Genomic DNA, 27706 nt, shown 5'->3' with positions numbered 1-27706 from the left:
AACAGGTCCGCTTGGTCTGTCACAGGTAACAGAGCTATTTTCAGACAGTTAGTGATCACAGCCTGAGTGTGAACAATGTAGACACAGGCTACGCGAATACCCTTAGAGCTATGGCATGATTTACAATTGGGCTTTTTGAGATGTTATTTAATTCTTTCACCTACCTGGATTCACCTCAAAACATATTTGGTCTACCAGCAAGCACTGAACTAATAAGAACAAAGATGCGTCGTGCGTAAAAGACCTTTTGGAGACGGGAGCGAAGCGCGTCTCACGACAGTAACCACCCGGGCGAATCAAGCTCTGTGAGAAACCATTTGGGGACTGCCTGCACGGAGTTATTCAATGCACAAAACCATCGTGTGGAAGTATTTCTGGAGCTGTGCATTGATAAGTTTCATATACGCTGTGGTAAGGATGGAGTCCCTTCCTCGGCACCAACGATTCGCGCCAAGAGTGAATGGACCAGTAACTTTCATCACAGAAAAAGCGCATTCAGATGTGGTTCTGATTCGGTTCTACGCTGGAGAAGCTTAACAGGTAGATACATTGTAAATCGTGTGATCTGCTACACAAAGTGATACACAGAAATCGGTGTTATCCAGCACAGACGTGCTAAATGCATGCGCGCACACTGGCGTTCAGTGCGCATTTGTACAGATTACCACCAGCATTATTTTTTTAGCCTTGGCGCAAATTAGTGTGACTGGGAAATTAACGTTGCAACTTTTAGATCTGCAATGTTAAATAGTTAAACTTTGAGATTAATAAATGATCATGTATGTTTATTATAGCTATATATCTCTGACCCTCTTAAGATGTAAGTTTGTTTCAGACTGTTTGTGTGTGTGTATTATTAGCCTTATCTTATTTATTAATTTATTATAATCCAAATGGGTTGCATAAAATGGACTAGAGGAGACCCTTATGGCAGGTGTACATCATGTGGCAAACAGAGGCTATCAAGCATGGATCGCAAAACATATTTTATGATACCTTATTTTATTGCTGCTATCAATAAATAGAATTTTCAAAGATATAAGCTGCAGTGAATCTGAAAACATCACCGAACAGCTTGTCATATCTCAAGTACTGAAGTGATTTCCAAATCTCTTTGCAGAATATGCTTTTCAGGGACATATAAACACAGTTTCAGACACACTAGAGATGTTACAATATTGTCAAGAATTCTTTTGTCTCTTGATGTCTGTGTTTTGATCCCCAAAGTCAAAAACTCTTCTCTCCCCCCCAGACCTTCCTCACTCATGGCAATGTTTAGCAGCGGTGACTGGCTGTGGAATGACTCAGAGCATTCTGTCACTCCTGTGGGAAACTTCAGCCTGATATCAGGCACTGAAGAAGTGAAAAGGAATTACTATGCCATGCTCTATTCCCTGCTCATCCTGGCTATTGTGTTTGGGAACGTTCTGGTGTGTATTGCCGTGCTCCGAGAGAAAGCTCTCCAGACCACCACCAACTACCTGGTGGTCAGCTTGGCTGTAGCTGATCTCTTGGTTGCCTCACTGGTCATGCCCTGGGTGGTCTATTTGGAAGTGAGTACACAAGTCTATAGTTCAGAGCATTTCTGTATTGACAGCTACTATACAGTCTTAAAAATAAAGATACTTTATTGGCATTGACAGTTCCATGAAGGGCTTTTAAAGTGATAGCTCACCTAAAAATGAAAATTTTGTCATTAATTACTCACCCTCATGTTGTTCCAAACCCATTAGACCTTCGTTCATCTTTGAAACACAAGCTTCAACCGGCAGTGGTTCAACCGTAATTTTACAAAGCTACAAGGATACTTTTTCTGTGCAGGTTTGGAATGACATATAAGTGAATAATTCATGACAGAATTTTCATTTTTGGGTGAACTATCCCTTTAAGATTCAAGATGATTACAGTGTAAGTAACTGACCCAATCGTGACATAAGTGCAAATCCTCTATTTAGTTCCTAGAACATTCTCTGCCAGTAGTTTTAGGAACTATAAAAAAGGTTCCCCCGGTGCGGAAGCCCTTATATACACTACCGTTCAAAAGTTTGGGGTCAGTAAGACTTGTAATAGTCTTTAAAGAAGTCTCTTATGCTCATCAAGGCTGCATTTATTTGATTAAAAATATAGAAAAAAACAGTAATATTGCAAAATGTTTTTACAATATAAAATAATGTTTTTTATTTTAACATACTTTAAAATAGAATTTATTCCTGTGATGAAAAGCTGAATTTTTATCAGCTGTTACTCCAGTCTTAAGTGTCACATGATCCTTCAGAAATCATTCTAATATGCGGATTTATTATTAGAATGATCAATGTTGGATAATATCAACAGTTGTGCTGCCAAATATTTTTTGGAACCTGTGATTTTTTTTTCAGGATTCTTTCATGAATAACAAGTTTAAAAAGTACAGTGTTTATTCAAAATATAAATATTTTATAACAATGTAAATTATTTATTATTAACTTTTAATAAACTTTTAATTATTAACTTAATACATCCTTGGTGAATAAAAGTATTAATTTCTTAAAAAAAAATAAAAAATAAAAATGTACTGACCCCAAACTTTTGAACGGTAGTGTATGCTGGAATGTCCAATTCATTCTAGTTTACTTACTTTACTTACAGTGTAAGTAAAGTAAGTAAAAAATGGTTCTTTAAAGACTGAAAGATTTTTCATGAACCAAAAATGGTTCTTCTATGGCATCAATGCAAAAAACCCTGCGGTGACTAATTTGGGACAGTGTCAAAAACACCCCTGTTTACAAAAACATATACACACAAAACGGTGAATTGTTTTTAATCTGTTCATATACATGTACTGTCCGAACAAAAGATTCACTAGAATAAATTGGACATTCCAGCATATATAAGGGCTTCTGCACCGGGGGAACCTTTTTTATAGTTCCTAAAACTACTGGCAGAAGTTCCTGCTTTTTGGTGTGTTTGCACCGTAAGAATGTTCTAGGAACTAAATAGAGGATTTGCACTTACGTCACAATTGGGTCAGTTACTTGGATGGACGGCCATATTGGCTATACTCAGATGTAAATAACAGCATGGATTGCACGGTTAATACTACTGATTTTTTTTTTTCTGCTAATTTATGCTGTTTAAACCACAGGAAAAAATGTGTGGAAGCTGCTAAATCATATAGAGAAGGACTTAGTAAGCAGGAAAAGGCGCAATATTTTGACAAACCAAAGTTAATAGGTGGTAAAGATATGTACAAGCAATATTAATTAAGATATTAGCCTAATATTTCATCTACCTGACTGGAAATGATCAGAACCAACACAATTGCTGTCAAGATGGAAATCCTGGTTCAGTTTGGCAACCACAAATGCCTTCTGTTCCTCAGACAGTTTTTTGTGCTCTTCTCCTTTATTTGTTATAACTTCTGGCAGTCTATAGTACTCCAAATAGTTGTCCTGCTCCGACTAATTAGTACAGCCCAAAACAGTTAAGTGGCATTGTTTATATTCAGTCCTGCCAATATGGCCGACTGATGACTCGTCGTGAAAACACTCTACTAGCTCCTATAGGGTCTGAAGAAGTTCTATAGGAACTACCAGTGACATTAGTGTACACTGATTGGCTAAATGCATACACAACACCAGCTACCCAGCATTTTTAAAAAGTGGTGTAAAAATATTTACAGACAGGACAGCATTTCGCTTCCTGTTGTCTGTAACATTGTGCTCTTTTATCAGCCTTGATGATATGTACCACTGGAAGTCATAGGAGATTTAGTCAGATTTTCATGCTCTTTCAACTGTGTAAATTGTACGTTTACATTCCATTATTATCACGAAACCCAAGACATAGAACAAAAACAGCTCAGATCACGGTGTCCTCCATTTACCGTTTGTTGACGTTTGTAAATGCCGTGAGTAAAGGCGTCACTGTTGGGCGCTTCAGAGACCCTCTGCCGGTGTGAATGCAACCAGCAAAACAGCCTGAGGAGTAAATTGGTTCTCTAGGTGGTCTGAAAGCCCCTTATATAAGGTATGACCATTTAGGATGAGCCAATTCACTAGAATGAACCAAACTTCCAATGTTGCATATGAAACAAAGGGCTGTTTAGGATCAACCGATTCACTGGACTGAATCAGACTTTCGGATGCTACATATGAGAGAGGAAGCGAGGATAAACAAGTTTAAACAAGTGCATTTGATTATTCCCTCAGCTTATACATGAAAACACTGTTGTAGTCACTGTCAAACCAATAGAGTGTTTTCATAACGCGTCATCAATCGACCATATTGGCATCACTGAACCGAAGGGAATTCACAAATTTTGCTCCTGAAAATGGTCAATTATTGTCATGTTTTGGGCTGTACTAATCGAACATTTGGAATACTACAGACTGCCAAAAGGTATATATAAAAAATATTTAAAAAATCAAGGAGAAGAGTGCAAAAAACTGTCTGAGGAATAAAAGGTGTTTGTGATTGGCCAAACTGAACCAGGATTTCCAGGGCAGGAATCTTGACATCATTCATGTTTGTTCTTATCATTTCTGGTCAGGTAGGTGAAATATTAGGCTAATATCTTAATTAATACTGCTCATACGTATCATTACCACCTATTAACTTTAGTTTGTCAAAATATTGCAAATATATACAATGTATTCAGTAGTACATTAACCAAGCAATCAATGCTGTTGTTTACATCCGAGCATCTCCGGGTGACTGACCAAACTGTGATGTAAATGCAAACCCTCTATCAGCTTTCTCTTGCTCAATGCAGTGAATTCACATGACCGAATTTAATCAGCTTGTGTCTTATTGTAGTCACATCAGTGAAAGTTTTGCACAAAAAAAGTCCAAGGTCTATTGTCAGTAGTTTAGAGATTTATAAAACACAGCTCACCCAGAAACCTTTTTCACACCAAGCGGCTTTCTGTTGGTCAACATGGCAAATTCGCATGACCAACTGAAACCGATGCGAAATCTGCTTGGGGAATGCTGAAACAAGACAATGTCTCAAGGGATCCACAAATCTGTGCTGTCAGTTAAGACTTCCAATCATTTTCTTCAATCAATAGTTGATTACTTGACATTGACATAAGAAACAAGACTTAAATCAACAATAACCAGTAAAAAGCAATATTATAGAGTGGTGCAGGGATGACATCAAAACCCAGAAGACTAATTCGTCATGGGTTCCCTCAAGATTTTGCTGTGGGTCTTTATCAATTTATGAGTAAGGTCTGTGGTATGCATACCTTGGCAATACTACATTTTGCTCTACATTGTAAATTACACATATCCATATCAAAAACACAAAGTTTGAAGCTGTTATGGTCATTTTGTAAAACATATGTTTGTAATATGTGACCCTGGGCCACCAAACCAGTCTTAAGTAGCACAGCCATATTTGCAGCAATAGCCAAAAATGCATTGTGTGGGTCAAAATTATTGATTTTTCTCATTGAAAAATCATTAGGATATTACATAACGATCATGTTCCATGAAGATATTTTGTATATTTCCTACTGTAAATATATCAAACGTAATTTTTTAATTAGTAATATGCATTGCTAAGAACTTATTTAGATTTTTTTGCACCCTCAGATTCCAGATTTTCAAATAGTTGTATCTTGGCCAAAAAAATGGAAATGGAAAACTTATTTATTTAGCTTTCAGATCTTGGGTGTAAGTGGGTGGCGTTTACACTTCAGGACAAATCATTCAAGTATCATCAAGTTTGTTCACCACATCCCTTATTTTACTCCTGACCTGTTAAACCCCATTCTAAAAGCCCATAGGAAAATCTCAAGGGAACCTATGACGAATTAGTCTTCGGGTTTTGACGTCATCTCTGCAGCACTCTGTTTGAAAGCCTATGAAGAGCAGCAGATAGTGGTTCTCAAGCCATACTTCATTCAGTGTCCTCTAAATGATCAATAACTACCTTTGCTTTAGTTAAGGATTAAATTCTTTCATCCATCAATGAAAAACATCAGTTTTACTTTCAGAGCTACGATTAATATAGCACTTCATTTATATGGTAAATTATTTTGACCCTTTAAATTAAATGTTAAATTATGGCAAATGTTACTCTGCACCTGGTTAGAAATTCTAAATATTATATTGTTATATTAAAATGTAAAAATATTATATAAAATGTCTTAAAGGGATAGTTCACCCAAAAATGAAAATAACCCCATGATTTACTCACATTCAAGCCATCCTAAGTATATATGACTTTATTCTTTCAGACAGATACAATCAGAGTTATATTAAAAAGTGTCTTTCCAAGCTTTATAATGGCAGTGAATGGGTGTTGAGTTTTTGAAGTCCAATAAAGTCCATCCATCCATCATAAAAAGTACTCCACATGGCTCCTGGGGGTTAATGAGGACATTCTGAAGCAAACCAATGCATTTGTGTAAGAAAAATAGCCATATTTTAAACTTTATTGGCTGTGATCTGTAGCTTCTGCTAACTATTGTACATGCGTTCACGAGAGAGTGGCGTTCCAGTGGATGACATAGGATGTAGTCGAAACGTAAGCTCCGGTGAGAATATGCTAGTCTCTCGAGAACCAAGTTTTGCTTACAACAAAGGAAAACCGGTCTCCTCTTGGCTTATATCGAAATCCTTTGACATTTTTCTTTTCAAATCCTTATTTTGTACTTCTAATTTATGACCAGTGTTTTGTTTGGCTCTCTCCTCTGCATTTCTGCATTTGTCACCTCCGTGTTTGTCCCAGTGTTTGCCTACGTTATCACCTGGAACGTCACTTCAACATACAACAGCTAATGCTAGAGATTACGCTTTATAAAGTTGTAAATATGGATATTTTTCTAACATAAACGCATTGATTCACTTCAGAATTATTAACCCCACGGCAGCATGTGGAGTACTTTTCGTGATGGATGGATGCACTTTGTTGGGCTTCAAAATCTCAACACCCATTCACTGCCATTATGAAGCTGGGAAGAGCCAGGACATTTTTTAATATAACTCAGATTGTACTCATTTTAAAGAAGAAAATCATATACACCTAGGATGGCTTGAGGGTGAATAAATCATGAGGTAATTTTCAATTATGGGTGAACTATCTCTTTAATCAACCTGAATACATTAAGTTACAACTGCAGGATAATTTTACTGTGTAATAACAAATTTCCTTCATGCTTCCCTGGTTTTGGTAGTAAGGTAACGGTTAAAAACCTTCATTCAGAGACAGCCTTCCTACTAGGTTAAATTTGGCTGCACGTCTCTTGAATGACTGCAGTAGGAGGCATTGTGCTGCTCTTGATTAGTGGCAGAAAAGAAGATCTTCCTGTCTTGATGCACTACTCCTAGCAGTCTGATTCAAGAGCACGCAGTTCATTCATCTCTCCCGGAGCCTTATTACACCTCCCCTGCCACTCGAATGGGCGTTATTGTTGTAGGCCCTCTGAGAGACGTACCAAGGGTCCATTTCCCCATAGAACATTCATTATTTGCAAAGTGAGAGTGGAATAAAAGGTGGAACTCTCAAAAAGTGTTCTCTCCTTCCTTACAGTGGAGAAACTATATTGGTGAGGCAGCATGGCTAAAAATAAGTCACTCAGTTAGACATATTTTGTCCATTTCCTTTTGACTTTTTGTCCATTTTGTCCCTTAATACGAACCTGTTGTACCTGTGCAGGTGGTTGGCGGAGCTTGGCTCTTCAGTCGCTTGTATTGCAATGTCTTTGTGACCCTGGATGTGATGATGTGCACTGCAAGCATACTCAATCTATGTGCCATCAGCATCGACAGGTAGGGAATTAATAATAATGGTTCTTTTTTTAGGAAAGGAATATTCTGGGTTTACTAAACACAACCTTTATTTGTAAAGTTTTTTAATTGGCATCTATGCTTCCATTCCAAGTCGTGTCATGTTTCAGCCCTAGTCGTGCATTCGTTTTTCAGGAGGTGAAACTTTTACGGTGGCAATGGATTCTATTTACACTTAGCAAAAATATTTTTAGCGATATGCTATTTACACTAAATGCAAATAGCTATAGATTCTATTTACACGATGTTAAAATACCAGGATTTTCTGCTATTTATAATACTTATTCCAAATAGAGGCAATTATCTGAACCTCAGAACTGTAGTAGATTATAAAACAGTATGCAATGATAACGTATTAAATGTAAATTATAGTTTTAATTAAAATTTTTAAATGGATGCTGCCTTATTGTGACAATAAGTCCTCCCTACACCTACCCTAACCTTAACCGATACTTTATTTTCAACTTCTATTTCCTTCCTTTTTATTCAAAATAAACACCTTTCAGATATGATATGAAATTTGAAAAGGGAGAAAAAAAGGTTTGCCAAAAAGTGGATTCGAATCCAGGTGAATTGCGACAAAAAGACTACGCTACACGCTCTACCATCTACGCCACTGGAACTGATGATTGACAGCCGTGTTTTGCAGTGTTAACTATCCCGATCACACGTTGGTGGGCGGAGTTAGTGTAAACAGCCTCTGCCAACAAGTCAGGCTATTTGCACTGTAAATAGACTCTCCGTTTAAAAAAAAAAAAAAAAAAAAAAACATTTTCTTAGCGATAGATGCTGTTTACACAGTGCAAATAGCAACATATTCTATTTACACTGTAAAAATAGCATTGCTATTCATACTACTTAGTGCAAGTGGCATAATATTGCTTCGTAGTATTGTAGTGCCTTATAAAACTATGCAATAATTATGTATTGAGCGTAAATGATCATATTTATTAAAATTATTAAATAGATGTTGTCTTGGGACAATAAAGCCCTCCCTACACCTACCCCTACCCATAACCCTAACCCTAACCAATAAACACCACTTCTCACTTTTCGATTGTTTCCTTTATTTTATTGAGAATGAATGACTTTCCAATTTGTTTGTGAGATGTGAAAAGAGTTCAGCAAAAGTCGGATTCGAACTTGGGTCGATCGCGTTAAAAAGTCTCTGCTATGTTTGTTACCACCTACACCACTGGAGCTGTTGATCAGAAGGTGTCTTTTGTAATGTCGACTATTCCAACCACCTGTTCGTGGGCGGAGTTAGTATAAATATCCTCCGCCAACAAGGCAGGCTAATGTAAGGTATAATGTAAAAGTATAAGCTTCACATTTCTGCTTTTAAATCCTCCAAAAATGGGCCACATTCACTTCCAACTAACCAGCTGAACCCAATGCGAAATCTGCATGGGCAAATCTTTCACATTCACATGGATTCCTACAGAAATGACTAGATTTCACCAACAAAAAATGGCAAACAACAATGTAACTGCACTTTTACTGTAACCTTGATTTTTTGCTTATTTTTTAAAATAAAACAAGCCACAAGTCGAAAACAATGTTTGGTAATCAACATGGTGCCAAAAATGCTGTTGAATGAGTTTTTCTGAACCCAAAATATTCCTTTCATATGGTATCAGCAAGTGACAGATGTATCATTATCACCTTCATACACAGAGCTGGGAGGGGTCCTTGTTTTAATTTTGATTGCATGGCATGAGTGTGAAAACATATAGAAGTTTAATTAGTTGGATAAGGGCAAGGGTGGGATGCTGATCATAAAGAACAAAACAGAAGGGCTGAGAGAAAACGATTCAGTAAGACAAAAATGTATGAGATGGAGTGCAGGGGAATATTCAGCTGGGGGGAGAGAGAAGAGAACATATTTAGGTTGATTATGCCTTTCAGACTAGCCTGGTTCACCTCTCTCATTCCTCAGCGGTGTTCTGTACTTGTAAGAGCAGTCTGCTGTAGATCTAAAAACCGCTCACGAAAAAGCTAATACAATTGCATTTGTGCATCATTCTGTTGAAATGGTCGAGCATAATTAATCCCTCTTCTGTGTATAGATGTTGCGAATTCTTTCAGTGTCCTGGCATACATGAGACTTATTAATTTTTAATCTGATATTTTCTTTTTAACGCTTCGTGGCAGATGTGGAAAAAGCTTTGTAGTGAAAGCTTATCTGAAATTGAGTTTGATCTTCTTTTATATCTGAAGGAATGGTGTGTGCAAAAATTACTTACTGGGGTCATTTAAAAATGTTGTTTAAACTCATAACTCATCCTTTTCATGCTTCGGTTACTGTGACCTTTTTTCTTATCAGTATTCCCATTTCTCCTGAGATTAATTCTTTTGTCTGTAAAGGTATACGGCTGTGGTGATGCCCGTGTTGTACAACACCACCCACAGCTCCCGCAAAAGGGTTTCAGTCATGATCGCCACAGTTTGGGTCCTCGCCTTTGCGGTCTCCTGCCCCCTGCTGTTTGGATTCAACACTACAGGTGAGCTGTATAGTGTTTGTCCAACTCAACTAGTGGGTTGTGACTCAAAAACAGGCCATGCAGGGAGAAGTTACGCTAAATAAAATGCAAATACATGCAAATAACCATACGACCATGCATAGTTAGTATGCCCAATACAATCTGCTTCCTGAAGCAAAAGCACTTGAGAATCAACGCTCTTGTCCATTGGTGTGAAATCATCACTTCCTACTGAAAGGCTGCCATGAAATCTTGTAAATGCCTAATGAATAGCAAATGGATTTGGAAGTAAGAGTGACAAATTTAATAAAGAGATGTTTTAGAATCAGAGTTGGGGAGTAACATAAAAGCAAGGCTTTAAGGAAGGCTTTAAAGGGATAGTTCACCTAAAAATGAAAATGTAGTCATTAATTTCTCACCTTCATGTCGTTCCAAACCCATAAGACCTTCGTTCATTTTCAGAACACAAATTAAGATATTTGTAAGGAAATCTGAGAGCTTTCTGACCCTGCATAGACAGCAATGCAACACTGATGTCACATGGACAATCCAGAAAAAATATCCAGAAAAAAATGTTAATTTGTGTGAAGATAAACAAAGGTCTTACAGGTTTGGAATGACATGAGGGTGAGTAACTAATGACAGAATTTCAATTAAATTATGAACTGTAAATCCATAAGCTAACGTGCAAACGTATAATTTTGTCAACAGGTCAAAAGGTTGAAAGAATTATGATTTTTAACATTTTTTTTTTTAAAGCCATTAATGCTCACCAAGGCTGAATTTATTTGATCAAAAAATACAGTTAAATAAGTAAAATTGGGAAATCATTATTACAATTCAAATGAACTGCTTTCTATTTGAATATATTTTAGAATGCAATTGATTTGTGTGAACGCAAAGCTGAATTTTCAGCAACTGAATTATCTAATACGTTTTTTAAATAAATTAAAACAGAAAACAGTTATTTAAATTAGAATAATGTGTCACAATTTGACTGTTTTTATTTTATTTTTGATCAAATATATTCAGCGCTAGTGAGCAGTGTTGGGGAAAGTTACATTTAAAAGAAATGCATTACAATACTGTGTTACCCCCTAAAAATGTCTATCCACATTATGAAAACTGCTAAAACAAACAAAAATATAACAAGGAAATTCCTAATAGTAATTCCAATAATTCCAAACTCCAAAATAAAGAGCGAGCACATACGCATGGCTGCAGATTGCAAAAATGAACAAAAATGCAAAAAAGCTCTGATTTGGGGATTTGAACTCGCGATATCTGGCAACCAAATACATGAGCGCTTGCGAGCAGAGGCGTGTACAGCAGTCCACAATAATATTTTTGTCTAATTTTTTTTTTTTGATGAAAATAAAAAGAGATTTCGTTAAAGTTTTTGTTTTTTAAAATACATTTTAGTCTCGTCTTTTATTGTCAATGATATTTCATGTTAATATAGTCACAGTTACAGTTCATCGACCTTATTGTCGTCTCGTCATCGTCCGGTTTTAGTCATGGGAAAAAAAGCTTGTCAACAAACATTTTTTGTCAGTTTTTGTTAATGAAATAATCAAGTAATGCAATACATTACTTTTTAAATCGGGGCTAGGCTTGGTTGTTTGTTTTTAATACAAAAAAGTCTATTTTTGGCAAATGTAAAAGCCCTTTCACACCAAAAGTGAAATGAATAAGCCTCAGACTGAAGGAAATGTAAATTAATGTCTGTACAGTAGAACACAAGAGAAGAAAGTTTAACAAAAAGTGTTTTAAAAATAAAAAGTCAAGATATTTTTTAATGTTAAAAGATATAAATAATGTTACTTTACTAGTTACTTTAGTAATCTGATTACGTAACTTGTGTTACTTGTAATGCGTTACCCCAACTCTGTTAGTGAGTATAAGAGACTTCTCTCAAAAACAAAACAAAAAATCTTCAGATTTTATTGGCTTTTAATTATATCAATTGACTATCTATTCAAAAGGCTAGCTTGACTATAAATCAACTACTTTACATGATGTACAGTTTGATAATCTACAAGTAGCTTCCTCAAGTTTCAAAATACAATAAAGCACTAGATTGTTTATCTTGAGGGCTAATATTATAGCTATAGCTTTCAGTGAGCTTCCATCAGATGTCGATGAATTAGTTTGCGAAGAAATTAACCATCCATTTAATTAGAGTAATCAGTTAATTAGTTTCACGGTGAGATATAATGAATGTCATCTCTCTCTCACACACGCGCACGCCTCCTAGATATGCATGCGATTTGTTCTGCTTTGGCTGCATGTGCTGCAGATGGGAGAGAAGGACTTTGAGGCTCTAATTATGCTGCCGCAGAAACAATTTTATACATCGCAGATTGCTGCTGATAAGAGTATTGATTATACTTCCAACACAGCTGGGATCATTACATACATCCACACTCACTTGCTATTCCCTATCTGTAATTTTCAATCTTAATTAATTTATGTTAGACAATAGAATATATTACTGGTTTTATTACAGCAAACAAAAGACTCCCAACAAAGTATGACAAATATGTTGTGTGTTTGTGTTTTTTTCCAGATGACCCTGCAGTGTGCTCGATTTCAAATCCCGATTTTGTTATCTACTCCTCTGTGGTGTCGTTTTACCTGCCGTTCGTGGTGACCCTTCTGGTCTATGTGCGCATTTACATCTTTCTCAGAAGGAGACGGAAGAGAATCACCTTCCGTCAAGGCAGTGGCAAAGTTCAGCCAGCATCAGGACCATCTGCGGTAAGAGTAGATATATTTCAGATTACCTCCACAAACTCTTTGGACTCTCTGCTCTACTTAAAAAACACAAAACCCACCAGTAACTGTGCATAATGACTAGACGTATCAGTTACCGGTGGTAAGTATGGATTAGAAACACATCTAAGATCTAACTTGGATCATTAGCAGGCAATCTCGGATCGAAACTCTGGATTACATTTCACTTAAATTCAAGGAAGCTTGGAATCCAGTCTGTCTTTGTTAGGAAACATTACTTGGTTGTTTTATTCAGTGCAACAACTCTCCCTATCAGCGGATATAGCCTTTGTATCACTGCATTCATGTGAAAGTGAGATGCAAAGTCAGGTCTTTGGAAAAGTTCCAGCAAAGCCATTCGGCTTCGCGCCCTAGGAATTTTATTGCAAGATTTAGTTCCAGCTAACTGGAGCAAAATTTGATATGGAGAAAAGGCTTTGTATTCTGCCCTGAATATTTTTCTTCCTGTTAAAAAGGCTTCTTTTCCCATTTTAACTAATCTGAATAAAGAAAATGCACAGTCCAAGCACAGACTTACATTAATGAGCTTTAAATTGATTTACAGAACTGGGTGATTTTATACTGTTCATATTTTAAATGAGCTTTGGGGTTTTTATTAAACAAACAATTTACTCAAAAATGAAAATTGACATTGTTTACTCACCCTCATGTCATTCCAAACTCGTGTGATTTTCTTATTTCTGTAAGGCACAAAAGAAGATATTTTTATAAATAAAATAATATAATAATAAATGATATAAAAGAATAATAAAATCATTTTAAAAAGGCTAATTAAAAGGGACATCGGATGCAAAATTCACTTTTTAAAAATAAAAATCCATTCACTCCTTTTTTTTAACCTCAAAAAATCTAAACAGTCTCAATTGTTAAGCCATTTTGATTTTCTGAACAGTATGATGTCATATTGCTCAGGCCCCGCCCACAACCGCTGACAGACTGTCCTGTATTAGCATATTTCCACCCTCAGCCAGTTGTACGCTGGCTGCTATTTTTTTCACGCTCGAGCAGTTGTAGTGACAACAATGGCTCGTACACAATTCAGGTGTTTTGTGTTTGGATGTAAAAAGTGAACATAACAGTCTTCATTTTCTCCTGACATCTGAGCACTGAGGATGCAGTGGATTAGTTTTGTTTTTAATGTTAGAGTAGTTCACTTCCAGAACAAAAATGTACAGATTATGTACTCACCCACTTGTCATCCAAGATGTTCATGTCTTTCTTTCTTCAATCTTAAAGAAATTATGTTTTTTGAGGAAAACATTTCAGGATTTCTCTCCATATAGTGGACTTCTATGGTGCCCCTGAGTTTGAACTTTCAAAATGCAGTTTAAATGTGGCTTCAAAGGGCAAATCCCAGCTGAGGAAGAAGAGTCTTATCTAGCAAAATGACTGGTTATTTTTAAAAAAAAAAAATTACTATAATATAATTAAAACAGTGATGTAGAATGATTTTAAAGTTGGAGGTGAAAATGAGATGGGAGTTTTTCAACATACCCTAACTCATGAACCAATGTCTTGAAAAGTTGAAGGCCAGTAGGGTTTTTTGTTTTTTGTGAAATCTCTTGTTTGCCAAGGCTGATTATTTGACCAAAAACAGTAAAAATAGTAATATTGTGAAATATTATTACAATTTCAAATAGTTATTTTAATAACTTTAAAATATAATTTACTTGTGTAATGGCAAAGCTGAATTTTCAGTATGATTAATCCATTTCATTGTCGCATGATCCATCAGAAATTATACTAATTTGTTAATTTGGTGCTCAAGAAACATTTCTTATTATCACATCTGAAAACAGTTGTACTGCTTAATACACTACCAGTCAAAGTTTTAGAACAGTAAAATTTTTTAACTTTTTTAAAGTAGACTTCTGCTCACAAAGCCTGCATTTATTTGATCCTAAGTACAGCACAAACAGTACAATTATGTTTTTTGAAGAAAACATTTCAGGATTTCTCTCCATATAGTGGACTTCTGTGGTGCCCATGATTTTGAACTTCCAAAATGCAGTTTAAATGCAGCTTCAAAGGGCTCTAAATGATCCCAGCCGAGGAAGAATGGTCTTATCTAGCGAAACGATCGGTCATTTTTTTGAAAAATAAATATTTGTACACTTTCTAGGCACAAAAGGTTGTGTAGCACAGGTTCTGGGATGCACATTCACATACTATTGAATCACGTCAAAAGGTCAACAATCTGTCATTTTCTAAAAAAAAAATACAATTTGTATACTTTTTAACCTCAAATGCTTGTATTGTCTAGCCCTGCGTGACCTCTGTGTATTCCGGTTCAAGACAGCTAGGGTAGGTCAAAAAACTCCCATCTCATTTTCACCCCCAAAATCATCCTACATCGCTGTTTTACCTTTTTTTGTAAAGGGCGTTTGACCATCTTTGCATGTTCACTTTGTAAACACTGGGTCGGTACTTCTGCAGCGATGTAGAACCATTCTGAAGTTGGAGAAGAAAAGGAGATGGGAGTTTTTCAACGTACCTTAACTGGAACTGGAATATACAGAGTTCACGTGGAGCTAGACAAGACAAGCGTTTGAGGTCAAAAAGTATATAAATTGCAAATTTTTTTAGAAAATAACCAATCGTTTTGCTAGATAAGACCCTTCTTCCTCGGCTGGGATCGTTTAGAGCCCTTCGAAGCTGCATTTAAACTGCATTCTGGAAGTTCAAACTTGCAGGCACCAATTAAGTCCACTATATGGAGAGAAATCCTGAAATGTTTTCTTCAAAAAAATTAATTTCTTTATGACTGAAACAAGAAAGACATGAACATCTTGGATGACAAGGGGGTGAGTACATTATCTGTAAATTTTTGTTCTGGAAGTGAACTTCTCCTTTAAAGCGCCACCGAATACAAAAAAAATGGAAAAGAGGGGCGGGGTGAGCAGTAGCTCATTATCATTTAAAGAGACATGCACCGAAACGATTCAATGTGAACACAGCTGTTTTAAAAAGGGCTTCCTCAGGTAAAAAGGGCATTGTTTTACACAACCAATTCTGAGTAATTTTAACCAAAGTATGTTGCAGACATTTCATTAAGACCCTAAAGAATCATACTAACTTGTCAAAAATGGGCATCTGATGTCTCCTTTAAGATTCTAAATGATAATTCTGTTTAAGTGAGGTAGATGATCCATTTCAGTCATATAACAGGCTTCAGTGAAATGATACAGTCCACTACAGGCATCTACTGAAAAATCAGTGGCCTCCTTCTATTTCCCTGCTTCGATTCTGCTATCTTTTCCAAGTCTTTTTCTACATTTTTCTCCTCACCAAATTTGTTTTACATGCTTTTGCATTGCCTTTGTTTTCCACCCGCTGACTCTTTAACATTTCTCCGCAGGAGACGTGTTTACAAGACGACGCTCACAAAGAGAAAAGAGACCTTTCCCCCATCAGGATCAATGTGATAAATGTGCGTACGCCATTGTGTTTGCCTGCATGTGTGTATAGAAACGTGCAACTACTCTAATCTTGCATGAAATGAGGCTTCTCAGAGCAACAGAGCCTGTGAAGAAATCTTTCAAGGTATTTTGAGATTGCTGGCAGCATTCTCACTCCTGTTTTAGCATAGCGAGTGCGTTTCTGTTCTGTCGCGCCTCCACAGACTTATCCCTGCGGCTGTAAGCTGTGAACTGGAAATTTGTGGCTCTGACGTATGGCCCCCAACTTGCTCTGGCTGGTGATTTACTCCTCTCACTGGCACAGTCTGTTTGTCGAAAATGTTTCCACAGGAGTCACATCAAAGTTAGGACTAACAAGCTTTGGGAGGGAGCCACAGGAAATATGGCTGCAGTGCAGCTGTTAGTTAAGACCTTGGGATCAGAGCTGTGATATAAAGAAGGGAGATAATGATTAATTGAGAAAAAGAAAGGATGTAATGTACTTGATTAGATTTTGCATAAACAGGTGAGTTTAAAAGTTTAAGGTTGGTAAGATGTTTTATGTTTTTTAATCTCTTATACTCACCAAGGCTGATTATTTGACCAAAAATACAGTAAAACAGTAATATTGTGAAATATTATTACAATTTAAAATATTAGTTTATTATATTTTAAAATATAATTTACTCATGTGATGGCAAAGCTGAATTTTCAGCATGATTAATCCATCTTCAATGTCACATGATCCATCAGAAATCATACTAATATACTGATTTGGTTTTTAAGAAATATTTCTTATTATTATCACAGTTGAAAAAAGTTACTGCTTAATACACTACGAGTCAAAGGTTTTTGAGCAGTACGATTTTTAATGTTTTTAAAGAAGTCTCATCTGCTCACCAAGCCTGCATTTATTTGATCCAAAATACAGCAAAACAGTAAAATTCTGAAATATTTTTACTATTTAATATAACTGTTTTCTATTTGAATATATTTTGAAATGTAATTTATTCCTGTGATTTTAGGTTCATTTTAAGCTTCATTACTCCAGATAATATACATAATTCTTCAGAAATCATTCTAATATGCTTATTTGATTTTTTTCAGGTTTCTTTGATGAATGGAAAGTTTGGAAGAACAGCATCTATCTGAAATATAAATCTTTTGTAATATTATAAATGTCTTCATCATCACTTCTGATCAATTTAAAGCATCCTTGCTAAATAAAAGTATTAATTTCTTAAAAAAAAAAAAAAAAAAAAAAATCATAATGACCCTAAACTTTTGAATGATATAGTACAATATGCAGTTACAGAAAAAAACAATAAAAGTTTATTATTCATAAAATATATAGTAACTATATAATAGAATAAAATAATATAATTTATAATAAATAAATAATATAAGTATATAAAAGTGACAAGACAAAAATGTTGGAAAAATCCATTAAACAAAATGTAATATATATATATAATATATATATATATATATATATATATATATTCATTAAGTTATATATCAAATAAACTTTAATATCTAAAGTCATCTGTTTTAAAGAGGTTTTAATATTTTACATGAAAAATATAATTTTTTTTGCTGTTTTTTTATATATTTTCTTGATTTGAGAAAGACAATCCCCTATCCGCTGGGACTACAAATCATAAAGCCTTTTAAATAACTTTTAAATTATGCATGAGAGTATATAATAAGATATGGCTGGAAAACCAGCCAGTATGTAGTCAGTAGCCAGAGAGTTACTGATATATTGCCCTTTCTTAAGGAATTACAAAGTCAAGAAGGCAGTCCAAAACTAGTCCAATGTGTAAGGCGGTGTGAAATCAGTGTGATATCTTCATATTGCCACCAAAATATTCACTAGTCCTTGAGACAGTATCATTCTATTCGAGGAAATGAGGACAGCATACCTCCTTGTGCTAATTAATTATAGAACAGACATGCTTGCAGGAATAAAGATATTCTGCGCACCTTGAAGTTTGCATGCTTGCATTTCATCTCCCTATCTGTGCAGGAAACCAAGGAGCAGGTGATCCGTCCGCGGCTCCTCGCCAGCTGCCCGTGGCGTAAGCGGCCCCAAACCGCCCCTGCCGAGAACTCGCTGTTGCCTCCTGTGATTACGCTGAACTACTGCAGCATCAGCCAGGCGTCCTTTGCTCGCACTGAGCAAGATGCAAACCGTGAGGAAGAGGAGGGTGGGGACGAGGAGCAGGTGACAGTTAGGAGCTGTGAGGTGAAGAAGTTGTCAAACGGACGCACGCACACCACCCTGCATCCAACGCGGCCCGCTCGCACCATGGTGTGTCCCAGTCAGGTCCGCTGCAGAAGTATGCACTCTAAAGAAAAGAAAGCAACACAGATGTTGGCCATCGTTCTGGGTGAGAGGCTTGTACTGCTTACACAGGCTCTATTATTAGATTCCTAGGTTTGAAAAAAGAAATTAAGCTGTTATTTTTGCATTTCTGTTGTGGTGCAGAAATTACTTCCTCCTCTTTTAAAGTGACAGTTCGCCCAAAAATGCAATTCTCTCATTAATTACTCACCCTCATGTTATTCCAAACCCTTAAGACCTTCGCTCATCTTCAGAACACAAATTAAGACTGCACAGACAGTAACACAACTGACACGTTCAAGGCCCAGAAAGGTAGTAAGGACTTCATTAAAATAGTCCGTGTGAAATCAGTAGTTCAACCGTAATTTCACGAAGCTACAGGAATACTTTTTGTTACAAGAAGTTGTTACAAACTTCTATGAATGTTTTTCTTCTTCAGTGCACAAAAGAAGATATTTTGAAGAATCTGAATAACAGTTTCTGGTCCACAATGACTTTCATAATATGTTTTTTTCATACTATGAAAGCCAATGGAGACCAACAACTGTCTGGTTACCTAGGGCCCTATGAAATCCATTTTATATTTTTTCCAAATTGAGTTTTATTTTTTTTAGAATTCCGTTTTTTCAGTTTTAATTTTTCTGGATTTCATTTTTTCCATTTTAATTTTTCCAGACTCTGTTTTATTTCAATTAAAAATACTAATTAAAAGCATGTCTGATTAACTGAAATCATGAAATGTACAAAATTTAACAGCAATTTATTAAAAGTTTAACCCTTTAACTGTCACCATCCCATCTGTGGAGAAAATCAGACTTTTAAAATCAGACATTGCATTGCCCCAGAAGATGTACATTAAAATCATATTACAAAATGTTTTCATTCATGAATTATAAAAATGTAAGTCTGGATAGTGGATAGTTTTGTCTGTGTTCAAAAACTACATTTTTTTTTTTCTCAAATTCAATTTTATTTTGACCTAATTTTGTGCTTTCCATTAATTTTTTGGATTCCATTTAATGTTTTATTCAATTTTAATAATCAAAAGCATGTCCACTTAATTATCTGTCTTTTTTACAGAAATACTATGTTGTGTATTTACATTTTTCTGCTAAATATTTTTTTTTTGGTAAATATTCATTAAAAAAATATTTTAATCATAATTCTATTAGTAGAAGTAGTAGTATCACATTAAATAATATATTTGTGTCACAGTTTCTTCAAGTTAAACCAAACTTTTGATGGGTTGCTGTAAAGACCTTTAAGTTTCTGTTTGTATATGATATGAAGATAGTTTTTCTCAAAAGAAGCAGTAAAATGCTCATGAAGTGACTCGTGAAGTTTTATGTTTTCATATATTGAGGCGGCAGATGGTTTAAACGGCTAGCGTCACACGCTTCATTATGTGTTTAGTAAATGAAACATGCAGGATTCATATTTAAATAGTATTTTTGCAGCTTAATATAGTCTATAGACACTAGTCTACATCACGTTTTGAGTGTACTGACCTACATTTGATTTATTCATCCCAAATTGGGCAAATTCTGTGACATTCCGAGTTATAAAGTAAATTCCATTTTTATCGTGGAAATCAAAGGGCCCTAGTTACCCAAAGAGTTGTAACAACTTGAGTGAGAGTAAATAAACACAGAATTTTCATTTTCAGGTGCACTATCCCTTTAAAGTGACAATTTTCTACCATTAATTCAGCACAAACTGGGTTGACAGACTTTTAAAACTTTGTTTTATCAGTAACCATATTGTGGTTCTTTTATAAGACTAAATCCCATTGACTAACATTGTTAGAATATTTGCCATTCAGCAGTAATGGCATCATAGTAATATTTGCATACTTCATTGTGTTTGGTCTTCCTTCATGCATTTATTTGCATACTGACTTGTTTTCTTGACTTCCATTTGTCGCCCTGAGCGTCATGATAACAGTGACACAATGATGTGACATTTAATTTACGCTGAACTTGAAAATTGTCTCACTTTACATTCTATCTTGTTTTGGCCCAAGGCCATTTGTATTCATAATTTCCAAGGTTAAACTCACTTTGTCTGTTTTCCGTTGGTGCCCCAGGTGAGATTGTATATGCATTATGTAATAAGTTAAAATACACGATCACTTAAAGATTAAATTGAAGGTCAAAGAGGCGTAAGAGCTGCTGTTAAAAAGTTTGGGGTCTGTAAGATTTTTTTTTATTGTTTTTGAAAGTCCCTTAATGCCAAAGCTGCATTTTTTGACTAAAAATACAGTAAAAACAGATTTTAATATATTTTAAAAGTAATTTATTTCAGTGAAGACCAAGCTGAATTTTCAAGAGCCATTACATCAGTCTTCAGTGTCACATGATTCCTCATAAATCATTTAGATGATTTCGTGCTCAAGAAACATTTCTTTTTATCAACACTGAAAACGTTTGTGCTTCTTAAAGAGACAGTTCACCCAAAAATGAAAATTCTGTCATTAATTACTCACCCTCATGTCGTTCCAAACCTGTAACACCTTTGTTCATCTCCAAAACACAAATTAAGATATTTTGATGAAATCAGAGATTTCTAAAACAGTAATGCAACTGACACATTCAAGGCGCAGAAAGGTAGTAAGGCCATCGTTAAAATAGTCCATGTGACATCAGTGGTTCAACGTTAATTTTGTGAAGCTGTGAGAATACGTTTCTGACCCCAAACTTTTAAGTAAACAAGTCTAGTGGTGTGACACACTGAGAATAATAAGTCCTATGATCAAATCCCAGGTGAAGCTATCAGCAGTTTATTTTGTAATTTCGCTGACTTGATTAACTCGACCTCTGTCGCACATCATTATCAGCACTGATATTCATCCCTCTCTTACGTCTCAGAGGTGATGGAGGAGGTGACGGTGAGGGACATGTAATTTATAAAATTCATCGTCTTGCTGATTGCTTACAGCAAATTGATTCCATGATTTTTATCTTCACTATTGCAAAATAGTTTTTCTTTCATATCAGGTGTCCTTACACCTCCTCCCTTCAACCCGAGCACATGCCACTATACTATTTTTTCAATCAATGATTCACTTAGTTTCTCATCTGACATCTTGAAAGTGGGTTTCAGAGTCACTCTGTGAAGCTTAGTCTGTGTTTGGCGTGTGCGTGTACAGCTTGTCAGATTGCGACAAGAAGCCACCTGGGGAAAAATGAAGATGCTGAATGCCAGTAGCTTCATACAACACCTACAGAGTACAGTCAGACTCCAACAAACTAGTTTTATACAACATCAAGTAGCAAATAACCAATTTGGCTCTGTTAGTGTCAACTGATGACCCATGAGTCAAGTGATAAATGACACTGATGGTAATCTGAGATGTCTGCTTAATTGAGGAGGAAATTAAATCACACTCATGGAGACAGATGTCTTGGATCGAGGGAATGGCTCAGCTGCCTTGGTTCAAAGTCAATTGGTCAGGGTTGTCACATGACTATTTTGCCAGTGGTCAAGGCTTCTGAGTTCATTTCAAATTCAACAAAGCTATTTGGCCTTTGCAAAAACTTTCCTTATAAGAAAAAACACTTTCAGTAGAAGTTCAAGGAGTAGTTCACCCAAAAAATGCCTCATGACTTTATTTCTTCTTATGTGCATCACAAAAAATATGCGGAATAGTTTTACGCGAGGAACAGACCAATATTTAAGTCAGTATTCACTGATAATTGTCCATTGCATTGAGCTCTTTACCACCATGACCAAATCATTGAGTCAATGAGTTGAACTCGAGATCTGAATCAATCCGATTCTAAATGAATCATTCTAACTGATCTTGTGAACTGGATCAAATGATTCACTGAACTCAGTACTCAGTACTCATGAGTACTTTTAAATAAACTACTCTTATACTCTTACTTTTTATTCTACTCACTAAATTTTATTAAATGTAATGGTACTTTTACTTGAGATGGATGTCTTGAATCAAGGGAATCGCTCAGCTGCCTCAGTTCAAAGTCAGTTATTCAGCCTTGTCAAATGTCCATTTGTCCAGTGTCAAATGTCCAGTGGTCAAGGTTTTTGAGGGCTAAAAACAACTGAAAAATTTTACTGCTTGCTCTTTATGAAAATATCACCATAAAAGTATGTGTAATAGTTTTATGTGAGGAACAGACCAAAATTTAAGTCATTATTCACTGATAATTGTCCATTGCATTGAGCTGTTTGCAACCACGACCAGATCGAGTCAGTGAGTTGAACTCGAGAACTAAATCAGTCTGATTGTAAATGAATCATTCTAACTGATTTTGTGAACTGGTTCAAATGATTCATTGAACTCAGTACTTAGTACTTACTACTCATGAGTACTTTAAATAAGCTACTCTTATACTCTTACTTAAGTACTTTTTACTCTACTCACTACATTTTTTTTTTAAATGTAATGGTACTTTTACTTGAGACTCATGTCTTGAATCAAGGGAATGGCTCAGCTTCCTCAGTTCAAAGTCAATTGTTCAGGCTTGTCAAATGTCCATTTTGCCAGCAGTCAATGTTTTTGAGGGCTAAAAACAACTGTTTCCCCCCCCCATTTCAAATTCAACAAAGCTATTTGTCCTTTGCAAAAACTTTACTTACATGTAAAAAGACTTTAAGGTAGAAGTTCAAGGAGTAGTTCACCCAAAAAAACCTCATGGCTTTATTTCTTCTGTGCGTCACAAATGGTGAAAGGTTTGAAGAATTTTACTGCTTGCTCTTTATGAAAAAAGCACCATAAAAGTATGTGTAATAGTTTTATGTGAGGAACAGACCAAAATTTAAGTCATTATTCACTGATAATTGTCTATTGCATTGAGCTGTTTACGACCATGACCAAATGATTGAGTCAGTAAGTTGAACTCGAGAACTGAATCAATCTGATTCTAAATTAATAATTCTAACTGACTTCGTAAACTGGATCAAATGACTCACTGAACTCAGTACATACTTCTCATGAGTACTTTAAATAAGCTACTCTTATACTCTTACTCAAGTACTTTTTACTCTACTCACTACATTTTTTTGAAATGTAATGGTACTTTACTTGAGACAGATGTCTTGTTTCGAGGAAATGGCTCAGCTGCCTCAGTTCAATATCAATTGGTCAGGGTTGTTACATGACCATTTTGAAAGTGATCAAGGTTTTTAAGTGCTAAAAACACGTTTTTTTCCATTACAAATTCAACAAAGCTGTCCTTTGCAGAAACCCCTACATGTAAAAACACATTAAAAGTAAAAGTTCAAGGAGTAGTTCACCCATAAAAATGCCTCATGGCTTTGTTTCTTCTGTGCATTACAAAAGGTGAAAAGTTTAAAGAATTGTACTGCTTGCTCTTTTCAAAACAGACGAAAAAAGCACCATAAAAGTCAGTTGAATAGTTTTATGTGAGGAACAGTCTAAAATTAAAGTCATTATTCACTGACAACTGTCCAAACCATTGACCTGTTTGCCACCACGACCAGCTCATTGAGTCAGTGACTCAAGAACTGAATCAGTCTGATTCTATATGAATCATTCTGCTTTTGTGAACAGGATCAAATGACTCATTGAAAAGAGCTCAGTACTCACTCATGAGTACTTCTAAATAAGCTACTCTTTTACTGGACAAGTACTTTTTACTCTACTCACACAAAATTTTTTGAAATGTAATGGTACTTTTACTTGAGACTGATGTCTTGGATATAGGAAAGTCACATGTATGGGTTGTCACATGACCATTTTTAAAGTGGTCAAGGTTTTTGAGTGCTAAAAACACCTTTTTTTTGCAGAAGTTTAATGTGAGAAGCAGACCAAATTTAAATACATTATTCACTCATAATAATTTATTCTATTTTTTTTTATTTAATTTTAGTCATTTTGTTTTGTCCTTGTCATTTTTATTCATTTGTTTGTTGGAGTAATTTTTTAATGTCTATTTATCTGTCATTTATTTTCATTTCAGTTTTAGTTTTAGTACTTCAGCTAATTTATTTAGTTGCCAAGGCCATTTCAAATGTTTATGTTGACATTTCTCATCTAATATTGTACTTTATTTTATTTCAGCTTTATTTCAAGTACCAAAAACAATTTTTAATACTTTTAGTTGACAATAACACACGTGAAATGTTGCATCTTTAATGAACTCTTACTGAACTTAAAAGTGGTCTGTTTTTAACACAAAGCTATGCTTTGGCTTCAAAAGACTTAGGAATAAAGTCACATAAACCACTTTTTTGGTTCTTTTGTGTCTTTTTTGACATTTCAAAGCTCCCAATTTATTATAATTGCATGAAAAAGAGTGACAAGCACATTACGCAGTTTGTCCTTCTGTGTTACACTGAAGAAAGAAAACCATGCTGTTATGTGTGAATTATAATGAATAATTTCATGTTCCTGTTTATATAATGTTTGTGTTTTTTGTCCTGCAGGGGTTTTTCTCATTTGCTGGCTGCCCTTTTTTGTGACCCACATCCTAAACACTCACTGCAGAGCTTGTCACATTCCTCCTGAGCTCTACAGCGCCTTCACTTGGCTCGGCTACGTCAACAGCGCTCTCAATCCAGTCATCTACACCACGTTCAACATTGAGTTCCGCAGAGCTTTTATTAAAATCCTGAGCTGCTAAACCATTGGCTATATCCCCCCATATAATACACAATGCAGCTCCCAGAAATTCTGGACTCCACAGAGGATATTAAAGGCCTTGAACAGTCACTACAAAGCATACTACCCTTGCGATTTGTGGATTAGCATTCGTCCGAATCTTCAAGTTCACTTTTGAGATGACAGACCATTCTGGGGTTTTATTTGGTGCTTCACACTCAACAACAAAGCCTAGAATATCTTCTGGACCTTATTCTCCATCTGACTACCTTGTCGCATCCAGAGCGAATTCTGAGGTCATCGTGTGTTTGCATGTGTCACACCGCTGAATGAAACTGAATTGAGTTTTGCCTGAAACTCTTCAGTTGTAAAATGGCAAAGAAACATTTATGTGGCTACAAAGGCTTGTGATTTGTCAAAGGGACCATAAGGCAGGTGGACCAAAGGAGTGTGAAGTAGTAAAAGATCCAAGACTGTGTTGTGCCTTTAATGGTTTCTCCCTCCTAAGGGCAAGTTTCGTGATCCAACTGCATATGAGGAAAGATAAGAGATGGTGAAGATTGTTATGGATAAAATATGATTTTGTGCTGTGAATTAAAGCTACATTCAATCCCATAAGCCCTGGTGTCATATATACATGGAAGCTTGATAACAGCTTGAGAACAAATAATATTTATATAAATATATATAAATACACTAACCCATTGATGATCTGTCCGTCACAGACTGCTTGACCTTTTTTTTTTTTTGTACGACTAAGCAACTAATAAAATTTTGGTCGACCAAGCCTCTTCTCATCAACTAACAGTTAGTTGACTATTAGGGGGCAGCCCTAATTACTAGCCATAAACTTTTGAATGACAGTGTGTGTATAGATGTACATGTAGATCAAAATCAAAATCTCTCTGCTCTTTACCATACCTCAAAACTGACATTTATAAGAAATGTGAACCCATGGTCTCCTATCATGTTCAACAAAACCTGAACTACTAGACAAACACATCTTACACTATACAGTATTGAACCACAAGTTCTTTAAAAGTGATTTTTTTTGTCCTTACCTCATGTATTATTCATGCCTAGGGAAAGAAACGTGCCAGGCCTACAACTGCCAGGAAAAAATAGATGCATGGCGCCTGAACCACGTGCAAAAATATTGGATTGGAAAGATAAAAGCGTCTGGAGGTTGAGGGAGAAATACGAAGAACGTAACCCAAGGAGATGAGTGTGTGTGAAAATAGATAAGTCAGTTTTGTTGATTTGAAATGAGTGAGTGACAAGGTTCAGCTGAGTGAATTAAAACAAGCAAGTCGATTGGGCGAGAGCACAAATAACTGTGAATGTGACCGAAAGCTTTGAATAGACAAGAAAAAAGATGCTTTGAATTTCAACCAGCATTGATGGAGTGCTCAGCTGGAACTCAGCTGATTATATGGAGAAAGATTTGGAAAAACCGTCATGCTCAAGTGTGGCTTGACCCAAATTGTAGCTTTTCCAGACACACATTTGGATACTCTGCATGTGTGCCCTAATGAGTGTGTGTGAGTGCTGGTACAATAGAGTGACAATGTGAGTGATGGCCTCCTCTCACTAATTACTAAACGCTGGCGAGTCTCCAGGACTCTCCTGAGCTCTGGTTTTAATGTGTGTGGTCCGGCACGCACACAGAATCATGGCTCTAACTTGCTTGTCAGTGTGAGTGACAGCTAGTGAATTCAAACTGGCGTTTCTCTCACAAAATCCGGCCCTCCTTCGGTCTTTCTGTTCTCGACCCTTCGTATCTGTCTAACGCACTCACTTCCTGCTGCAGATCCTGATCTGGCTGCATAAAGGGATCCTGTCACTTTGCAAATCGTGTGCGTATACATGTTTTTGTGGCTGGACCCCTGCCGGCATTTGTTCTAAGCCGCTAAGCTACATTCAGTAACGGCTCAAAATGGAGGTGGGCTGTCGGAAAGACGTGTGAAATGTTATATAAGCTTTTAACTTTCACATTATGCCTCTGTCCACCCACCAGCCCATCATTCTATAGACAGCAGGCTAACTCAATCATACCTGGGGAAACGGTCCATATGGGACCTCTCTATATCTCACACACACACACAAACCAGGATGTTTTCTCTGAGGAGGCAAGGGAAGTGTCTCCTCAAAATATTGGATGAGAAAAAATTACTACAAAAATAAAACAAAGCCAACGTTACAAAACAAAACGTAAGTATAGAGTAGTCAACATTTGAAGTGGATCAAAAAAGTTTCATTAAAGTTGTCCTAAGACAAGAACGGGTGTTGTTTTGGTTTTAGGACAACTTTGATGAAA

The 27706-nt window shown here is 36.0% G+C and overlaps 1 protein-coding gene across 1 annotated transcript; it reads left to right on the top strand.

Moving 5' to 3' along the window:
* The first annotated feature begins 11 nt into the window (after window positions 1–11).
* drd3 (dopamine receptor D3) lies at window positions 12–26028 on the top strand. Its single transcript, XM_051097523.1, has 8 exons — window positions 12–540; window positions 1253–1553; window positions 7649–7761; window positions 10147–10283; window positions 12832–13022; window positions 16417–16488; window positions 18486–18849; window positions 25215–26028. The coding sequence occupies exons 2-8, from the start codon at window positions 1266–1268 to the stop codon at window positions 25409–25411; spliced, it is 1362 nt and encodes a 453-aa protein (XP_050953480.1). The 5' UTR covers window positions 12–540; window positions 1253–1265; the 3' UTR covers window positions 25412–26028.
* The last annotated feature ends 1678 nt before the right edge of the window (window positions 26029–27706 follow it).

Source organism: Labeo rohita, chromosome 24, assembly GCF_022985175.1.
Source record: "Labeo rohita strain BAU-BD-2019 chromosome 24, IGBB_LRoh.1.0, whole genome shotgun sequence".
Taxonomy (NCBI): domain Eukaryota; kingdom Metazoa; phylum Chordata; class Actinopteri; order Cypriniformes; family Cyprinidae; genus Labeo; species Labeo rohita.
The sequence above is the reverse complement of the archived record's forward strand: the minus strand, read 5'-3'. Positions and strand labels throughout refer to the sequence as shown.

Bases quoted from the DNA above. Each gene is read 5' to 3' on its own strand.
- drd3 (XM_051097523.1), top strand. From the start codon at position 1,266: ATGGCAATGTTTAGCAGCGGTGACTGGCTGTGGAATGACTCAGAGCAT. The intron at 1,554-7,648 runs GTGAGTACACAA...GTACCTGTGCAG, and splicing joins CCTGGGTGGTCTATTTGGAA to GTGGTTGGCGGAGCTTGGCT. The intron at 18,850-25,214 runs GTGAGAGGCTTG...TTTGTCCTGCAG, and splicing joins GATGTTGGCCATCGTTCTGG to GGGTTTTTCTCATTTGCTGG.